Source organism: Nannobrachium achirus, assembly GCF_963921795.1.
Source record: "Nannobrachium achirus genome assembly, chromosome: 9".
Classification (NCBI taxonomy): Eukaryota; Metazoa; Chordata; class Actinopteri; order Myctophiformes; family Myctophidae; genus Nannobrachium; species Nannobrachium achirus.
In genome coordinates, this window is record NC_137818.1 from 37663767 (window position 1) to 37673874 (window position 10108).

A 10108-nucleotide genomic window follows, 5' to 3' on the forward strand; every position below is an offset into this window, starting at 1 on the left:
AGCGACACAGTCCAGCTGGGAGCAAGGCTGATAACAGCATACTGCACCTCCCATGAACAAAAGGTAGGCCTACCTTCATTTTTGTCTTAGGCTACTGTGGCCCTATTTTCGTCCATGCTAAACCCTAAACCCCTGAACTTCTTTGCCCTTTTTTACTATTTTGAAAAATATAAAAAAAATACACACACACACACACACACACACACACACACACACACACACACACACACACACACACACACACACACACACACACATATATATATATATATATATATATATATATATATATATATATATATATATATATATACTGTATATACTGTAGTATGGAATGTTTGAGACATCACAGAACACCAGAGTAGGATTTATCACATTTGCTGCACATTTTATTCAAAAGCAACATGTCAAAATGTTTTCATTTCATGTGATGCAGAATGCAACAAATGTTACATTGATTTGATATCTCGTTTTACATTAAATAAAATAAAGTAAACATGTTTATTCATGTAGTTGTACCACCAGTTTGTTTTCCATCATTTTTAAGAATATGTGTAGAATATGGGGTCTAGTATTTACAGTGGTGATAAATCATCGTGAATAAAAATATTTGTGATAAGCTATTGTTTGCTCACAACGAGTTGTGAGTGAGTGTCAAGAATGTATTTAATGACAATCAAATAACCATATTCAACAATAGAATGTTCACATAATTTGGAAATTACAACATAGAATATTGTAAACATGTCATCTCATCCCAGAGCATTTGATTTACTCAACCTAAAGTCACGTCAGGCAAACTTAATTAACAATTAGGAAACAGATGCCCAGTGTCACATTGACTCAAAATAAATAACTAAAAACACTGTTACTGTGAATAATTTAATGGAGATATGGGGTGTTTGTTTTTGCTTTATCATACTACACAGTCTGCTTTCTCTTAGAAGATTTGCCATTTCAAACATCCCCTCCCCATGTAATGTGATTTGTAGGACTGGCTTTCACAAAGTACTTGCCATTGGGTTTTAGTTTTCTTGATAGTTATTCACATCCCCATTTATCCATTAAAACCGGGAAAGCATCTGTCTGGTTTTAGAGTTTTGCATTGGCTATTCAAAAATATCAGATCTACAAACTCACAGTGCATCACAGTGCTGTGAGCTTGTACATCTGCTATTTTTGAAAAATCGTTAAGTTGTGAAAACTATTTAGGAGGGATTTCTAGAATCGGCCTCAGGTGTTAAGAAGGGAAAGAAGGGCACCTTTTTTTGCCCACTTGCATTCCACATTTTTCTGAATGACAAAATAAATAAATAAATACTGTTAAAGAGCTAATAAAATGTGCTTAAGCTTATAGACTTGACGTCAAACACATTTTACTGAGTGAAGAATACTCAAGGTTTTCGTCTTATAATGTAAAGACATTGTAGTATTTTCCACAGAACCCAAGTTAGAAGCCTTTCTCCATAATTATGCTTCAGACAGATGGCAGTGGAAACCATGCAAGGCACCTGCTCATCGGGAGCAGTTCAGTCAGTGTTTTGCTCAAAGACACTTCGTCATGCAGCTTTACATTCTGATCATCTCTTCTTCACAGTTCAAAGCTTAAAAAGGTATTTGATTTGACATTCTTTGATGAGATTGGTGGGATTTGAAGTTCTAAAATGAGATGTAGAGGGGGGGTTATAGCCCAATCATCCCAATTCTTTATATACCCCAAACAATCCAGAACCAAGGAGTTTAAATACTGTAATGTGAAAGTGTGAATGGCAACGTAGAAAACAACATCTGAATAGGGGTGAATTGATAAACCTCACACATTAACAAAAGAAACAAGAAAGGGAAAAAATAGAGATCTGCAAACATAAATTAGTGATTACTTCATGGCTGAGATCATGTACCCAAATATAGTGGGGGGGAAATGACTCACTGTTGCAAAGATACAGTATGACAAATAATGAAGGAGGGGTTGGGACTTGGGAACAAGTATGGACAGCACTTTTTCATTATCACTACAAATATGGAATGTTCAAATTATGTTTATTTTGAATCCTTTAAGTGTTCAAATTGTACACGCCGTCCGGAACACTGAAGAATCCCTTTCTTCCACAGCTTTGTACGTACAAAATGCGAGCATCTGTGGTTATAAACAAAGACTATGGGGAATCCCAGCTTTGTGAAGCTGCCAAAACATTCAGTAAACAACTTGGAGTAACATGACCATGAATTTACAATACAGCAAATCCCAAATGAGATCATTTGTTCAGAGAAAAACAATGTTTTAACAGTTGTGTACTGTATAGCAATCATTATTTTAGGCTCAATTAATTTCCAAGCAAGAGTTTGTAAATGTATCCGTGAGATATTAGATTCCTGCATGAATTCACAATAGGCCTACATAGCTGTGTCAACATCAGCTGCAGCATAAGGCAAGTTAATGACCTCAGGGGGACATATTAGCAGTCAATAAGTACTGTTTGCAATTGTCAACAATGAACCAAACAGTAAATCATTTCATCAACCTGCCTAATTCACTGATAATGACTGCTAATATAAACATGATTTCTAATGTAACACTTTCATACCCATCCATTTGATAGTACATAACTAACCACAATATAGAACTAAAATAAGTAATAGATCTGGTCAATGGCAGCGGTAGACTTAAAATCCTGACAGATGCAGCATGTTATTGTACCACTTCTAACAAGATTAACTATGGTTCTTCTAAGGCAACATTCTTTCTGCTTTAAGACCAAGCCAGGTTTCATAGAAACACTTTGTCACAGTTAGCTGTGTGAAGGAGGAACGATGCTCATTTTCAACATTAAACAATGTCATTACGTACTGAAGCAGGGACCCCTACTACACATGTTTGACAGCACCATCATCAGTGTTGTGTAAATCATGTTTGTTGTTTGTTTGTTTACAATCGATCTTTTCTGCTAATATGTTGGATTACTGATAATGTGTATTTTCAGACATTTAGTGACATAAACCCTCAATGCTTACTTAACTTGACCTTTGTCTCTGTACTTGGTCTGCTCTTTTTTCCCTCTACACTGGTGTTTCTCAACGGGTTGGTACAACAGTACTGACATGATAGTGATGACATGACACTGTCATGATACTGACATGATAGTGATGATACTGACATGACACTGACATGATACTGATGATGTCGGTATCTTGGTCAGTATCATGTCAGTATCATGGTCTAACTAGAAGCAGTGCTAGTCCAAGCACAGGTCTTCACCAGGTCAGGTAGGTATTGACCTCCTGGTGGCACTATAATTGGCCAAAGTGAAAAGGGTGCCATGTCTTCTTCAGCCTTTCACAGCAATTGGACGCTGCATTCATGATTTGAAGCATTTTGATCCAAAGATCTTTTTTGCAAAAGTCAACCTGCTGGTGGCGCTATAACAGGCCAATGTGAAAAGGGTGGCATTTGTTCGTGGATCTAGTGGGAATATTCGTGCAACAGTTCACAGAAATCGCACAGTTACCCATATATGGAGACCCCTGGTATATGGAGATCCATGTACTGTATATGGATGGAGATCCATGTACTGTATATGGTACATTCCTTTTATGCCCATACATGGAGATCACTGCCTGAACCAGCCACACAGATATGGCATTCCCATATGAAGATAGATATGGGCTTAATATTGATGACATCAGGGAACTCCATGGCTTAAAAGGGATTATGTTAGAGTGGTTCCCATGACATCCTTTTATGCCCATACATGGAAATCCCTATCTGAACCAGCCACACAGATATGGGCCATGTCTTGGCCATCTGGCCAGTGATGTATATCGATGACTGTTATAGCGCCACCATGAGGCTGATTTGAAAAGAATTAAGTGGCCTAGTGGGAATGTGCGTGCACAATTTCACAAAAATTGCACATTGTGTTCATGATTTGAGGCATTTTCTTCAAAACGGACCAATCCTGCTTTGGAACCCAATCTTAGATCAGTATGGAATTTGGAAAATAGGTTCTAGGGTGGTTTAAGTGGTTAATGTAAAATAATTCCCCGCTAGGGGTCACAGACCTCCTGTTGAAGACCCATGCCTGTCTGTGTTGCCTAGAATCAGAGAAGTGCCTAAAAAGTGAAAATAAATAAATAAATAAAAGAGTACACTGACTGTACCTTTTTCCTATTTCCACACAACATGTCTAAGTTATAGAGTAATGACATAGTTTGAGAAGGTTGAGAATGAGCAGCAATTCCCTTTAAACCAACTCTGCAATGCTGCAATTAATAAATTATTACTTAAATGACACTCCCCACATCCGTTTAACGATGTGTGTATATTTGGTTGATGAAATGTTACTCAAGTGACACGACAATACATGTGCCAAAAGGACAAATGTAATAGAACACAACCATTTCAGTAAAATGAACAAACAAACAAAACCCACCAATGTGCTAAATATATTCCCAGGATGCATTCTGAAAAATGAAGCTTGTTGTTCTTCAGAGATGGTAGAGTGACAGTGAAATTGCATTTTCTTTATTTTTCATCTGAGAAGGGACACTTCTGGAGAATGTGAACACTTTCCAAGGTGTTTTCTTGTCTGTCTACACATGGATACCACACTATTCATTTGACAAGGTACTAATGATGCAGCAATGTTTTGATAATACAGTGACAACACATGGTCGAAAACATCACATCATTTGTTTGTTTTTGTTTTTTTACAGAGGAAAAACAAGAAAGCCAGAAAAGGTTGAGTATTGCCATCCACCAACCAGGTTCCCTTTCTCCAGTTTAAGGTAGACTTTGTCCTCTTTCTCTAGAAAGAGCAGTACTCCATTGGTGGCAGCCTCACGAGTGACGTCTTTGTCACCCGCGAAGGCAGAGATGACTGGTTTCCCATTCAACATCAAGTTCACCTGCAGGACAATTCAACAGAGAAAACCATTTACAGTAAATGTAGCAACATCTGATCCTCAAGGACATGCTAATACAGCCATTCACAACCTGTGGGCTGTGAGTGTGAGGATATAGTGAGTGGGCCCCAAAGTATTTTTTATTTTATTTACTTTTTTAACATATAACGCATAAAGACATAAAGACATCCACATTCACACACACACACACACACACACACACACACACACACACACACACACACACACACACACACACACACACACAGACAATGCACCCACTGCACACAACATGTGGTAGAAACACTTTCTAACCATCTGCCCACTATACCAAGACATCAGAGACACATACTTCCCACAGATTACACACACCCGAAGTGAGTTTGAAAACATGACCAACGATAAAATAAAATAAAAACTGTGAACTGTTGTGATAAAAGAAGGCTAGAGACTGGAACACAACCACCTTAAGTACCACAAACCATGGATTGACATCTATACCTGCTGTACATACAGTATGAAACAGAGCTGCTACTTCTAAATGCATTTTACATCTGAGTCTTTCTTTTTTCTTATTCTAAATGTACTCTTATCTCCAAAAGCTTTATACCCTGTAGGCCCATGGGCGTTGATTTTTCTCTATTCAATGGGGTGCCTACATTTGCATTTCTATGGGAGTAAGGTGTGAAAATCGGCAAAGTAGCAGGAATGTGGATGAGTGAGACGACTCAGATGAGGGAGAACTGTCTATAACTGGGTGCTTAGCTACCAGGCGTACCCTATATTTCCGCCAATGTGTAGGCCTATAAAAAAATTACACAATGCGACATAGCTCTGTTTACACAATGCTGTACCCCCTCCAACTGCATATATGTTCCCCCTTTTCAACAGTTTTTATTTTATTTTTGACACTTGCTTTGGCAGTGTAAACGTATGTTTTCTCATGCCAATAAAGATCCTTTGAATTGAATTGACACGAGCTATCCATGGTGCTGAACACACCCTGACATGAGCTATCCATGGTGCTGAACCAGATGGCAAGTAGTGTGTGCATGTGAGTGTGTGTGTGTGTGTGTGTGTGTGTGTGTGTGTGTGTGTGTGTGTGTGTGTGTGTGTGTGTGTGTGTGTGTGTGTGCGCGCGCGCGCGAGAGTGCACGTGCGTGCGTGCGTGTGTGCGTGCGTGTGTGTGTGTGTGCGTGTGAAATAGACAGAGAGCATACCTGTATAGTTTGGCTTTGATACACTTTGATAACGTGAAAGTTAAAACTGTAGACTCCTTTTCTGGGTGACAAAAACACTGATTCAAATGTGAAGTAGTTTCCTATATTCACCAGCACCTATGGGGCAGAAAAGGCAAATGATACAGTCAATCTACAAGCTCACAACCTGTTGCAACACGATGCGTTGTGAGCTTGTATAGATCTGCTATTTTCTGTAAATGTCTGCCCCAATAGAGACCCTATAGGGTTGGTCTTGGTGTGGTTGACATTGTCTCTGTGCAGTCCCAGAATCCACACACTCTCTCACCCCACTGTATCATTCCACTGAGCATCTGTGCTCCACACACAGTGTTTCTCTGAATCCTCCCAATGCGGAAACTGGGCAGCCCTTTTCACCACTTAAACCCTCTAGACTTAGTAAACTGGACCAAAGTTGGCTCTGAGTCTGTACTTGAACTGCTTTTTTCTGGCACGTTCTGACTTACCAGATGCCAATTTAGAACACAGGATATATCATAATGTAACAGAATCCATGCCATGTACTAATCTACGTGTGGGGAGAATGCTGGCAGCTCTACTGCCTGCACAGAACCAGTATAGCTTACTTACTGAATCTGCTGGTTAATTGATGCAGCATACTGTTGATTATGTGACCCACATTAACATGCCACAGTCCCACACATCAAACTTTACCGTTGTCTACCAGAAGTGATGTAGAAATTAACATTCAGTCTAGTGAAGTAGGCTATACAGTTGCTTGATGGAGATAAGAGATTCATTGAAAATGGAGAAGTTTTCATTGATATTGTTAAAATCCTTTTCACTCTCCAGATAATATATTGTCCTAGAGTGTGCCTGCATCTGTGTGTGTGTGTGTGTGTGTGTGTGTGTGTGTGTGTGTGTGTGTGTGTGTGTGTGTGTGTGTGTGTGTGTGTGTGTGTACTGTGTATCCATGCAAAAATAAATGTATAAGAATGTGTGAGAGTGCAAGCTCGGTATGCTGCATGTCTTCAGAGATAGTCACTTCTGAATCTTGTTATTGCTTTCTGCATTACAGCACAATTCATAATAGGCGCTAACTCTATGGAGACTATAGGGATCAGCGCGTAGCGAGACGTCTAAAAGGCTTTATCACAGTTGGAAGATGAACGGTCTATATAACCACAAATATGTAAAAGTTAGTAGAATGGTGAAACAGATAGAACAGAATTTCCAAATCGTGTTTAATCTATAGGTTTAAATGACTGGTTTAAATGATACATTTCCTGTTAAACATGGTTGCAATCACATAACTTTTTGTTTAATGATCTTACTTGGTCGAAGTAAATAATCCTTGTTTTGTTGCTCATCTCCGATGGTTCGTGGTTGTTGCTCCTGACAGCAGAGAAAGCCACCTTGGCGCCGGCAGCGCGCACCGAGATGCCGAGCGGAGAGGAGGACGAGCCTCTCCAGTCTGATGTGGTCGGGTTGGAGTCGCAGACCACAAGACATTTACCCTCCAGAACAATAGGCTCCGTGTCATTCTGTGCTCTCACAACCTCGCCGATCACAGTCCAGCTGAGTATCAATACGAGGGAGTTCGCCATGGCTCTCTCAAACAGCTGAAAAAGACCACAAAGATACCGTCTGCCAGTATGCGAGCGCTGCCTGTGCCGGTCCTCCACCGCAGACGCGTCTGACGCTGTGGAATTCTCTTATTGGATCCAGCAATGTGCCATGTCGGAGTGAGAGATTATATCGAAATATCCGTTTCAAAAAGTCTTAAATCGTCAAACGCAGAGAAATTGGGAAAGATGATAATAATCGAAATGTGTATGCTACGTCTCATTTTCATATTGATAAAGGGTTTTAAACGGAACAAAGTATGAAATGGTTCGGGGCAGAGGTCTTCAGGCAATGAGGTTGTGTAGCTTTTGTTTGGAAATCGCCCTCTCCGAGTCGAAAGAACGTGTTTGAGTTTGACGGATGGCTGACTGTTCCCGCGTGGTGAGGTGGTGCGCAGTGCGCGAAGACATCTATAACTTTACGCACAGGCTTTCTACTTCCATACGGTAGCCATCAAGAACAGACATATTGCTAATAAAAGTTCACATCCACTTAATTCCACATGAGAATTATTTATTGACAATGTTAATTTACTAACTCCTTTTTTCCTTCTCTGCTGTGCCTGCTAGAAAAACCAGCACAGACCAGCACAATTTTCATGCTGGTCTGTGCTGGTCTATGCTGGTTCATGCTGGTTTAGATGCTGGTCTGTGCTGGTTCATGCTGGTTTTATGCTGGTTTAGATGGTGGACCAGCACAGACCAGCACCAGCACAGACCAGCACCAGCACAGACCAGCAGTAAAACACATGTGCTGGTTTGTGCTGGTGCTGGTCTTGTGCTGGTTTTTCTAGCAGGATCTGATGTTTTGTGTTTTTGTGAGTGACAATTGTGATGGCGACTGAAGTTCCATATGGTCTATCAACTTAGAATGTACTAAAAAGTTTGGCAATCTTTGCTTTGGATAAATGACAGACATTTTCTTCATGTTTTCAGTAGTCTTGTTTTCTAACCATGAAGCTTTCTCAATTTAAGTGAGCACTGGCCTTCATACAGGCAGGGAGGGCCTCGGGGGCACAATTTTACTGCAGAAAGCATTCATTCAAGTCAAGCTCCGCCACTGACATAGCTTACTTGCATAGTTGCATTTCTTCAATGATGTTTTCTCTAACCATTGTAATGGGTGTTTTTTCATTTCTCACATCAAGCACCCTTGGAAAGGACACAATGTGCAAGCAGTGCACTGGGAGGATTCTCACCAGTGTGACCTTGGGCCCTAGCTGTCTCAGCGACACTGGACACTGGTATGTTTAAATGCAGTAAATTCTGTTATGCAATCACAACATAGACATGTCTTATGACCTCTGCAGACAGACTAGACTACCATTTCTAATTTGTGACCATCTGAACTGTACACCATCCATCCAGATGGATATACAAATCTAACAGGCAATTCAGTCTAAGCTGAACATATCCTATGAATATTTTAAAAGATTGAAAGAAATATCACTTTTTTTTTTACAGTAGCCTAGTAGCCTACTGTGAGGAGGAATGTTCACTCTATTGATCCAACCTAACCGTTTCAAGGACTTTGACACAATGCCAGGAAGCATTTGGTCTCTCCTGAGCCACTGCCACCCTAAATATAGTTTTTCCTGTAAGCATTTCACAAGTACAATTACTTATATCTCTGATTACAAGTATACTGTATACGTATGGTATCGTGACGCCCCACAAGCCCTGAAAACTAAACTCCAAACAGCCCAAAATAAACTAATTAGGGTCCTACTTCACCTTCCCTATCAGACTCACCTCACCGCTACTCACCAGTTAAGAGTGGGGTGGCTCAGAGTAGATGACAGAGTACAGCAACTTGCAATGGGCCTGGTGTACAAGATACACTACACCACTATGATACCCAAGTACCTGTCAAAATACTTTATAAACATTAAGGATGTCCATAATTACAACACCAGAGGCAGCGCCACAGATCACTTTCAACCCAGAGTCAAAACCAACAAAGGGTCAAACTCTTTTTTCTGCTATACCACCAAAATGTGGAAAGCCTTACCGAAGGTCATAAAGGAGTGCGGATCACTAGCATCCTTTAAAATTGCCCTGAAAAATCACTTACAGGCAGCAGCCGTTCGCAACTGGTAAAAAACGAACCTAGCCCAACCCTACCCTCCCCTGCCCCTTCTTTGTATATACTGTTTGTTTAGACTTACTGTTTTCTTTTTTCTTTTTCTTTACATATCTACTGCATAGTACTGTGTTCTATTTGTCTGTCATTCAATGTTATATGAGATACTTCAATGGTTTCCAGTGGAAATAAGCTTAGTCTTTTCATGGATCTCCTTTTAGTAGACCTTGTACCAGTGAACTGTACCGTCATGAAACTGTACCTTTTCCTATGCAAACTTCTAATAAAGTCTTCAATCA

General features: G+C 40.1%; 1 protein-coding gene across 1 annotated transcript; it reads right to left on the reverse strand.

The window, feature by feature from the left end:
- Window positions 1-4707: 4707 nt before the first annotated feature.
- On the reverse strand, window positions 4708-7708 carry cbln4 (cerebellin 4 precursor; the record flags this gene model as incomplete). The annotated part of the gene is made up of 3 exons (XM_080733085.1): window positions 4708-4905; window positions 6123-6239; window positions 7436-7708. 3 exons carry the CDS (start codon window positions 7706-7708, stop codon window positions 4708-4710), a joined length of 588 nt encoding a protein of 195 aa, XP_080589211.1.
- Window positions 7709-10108: the final 2400 nt, after the last annotated feature.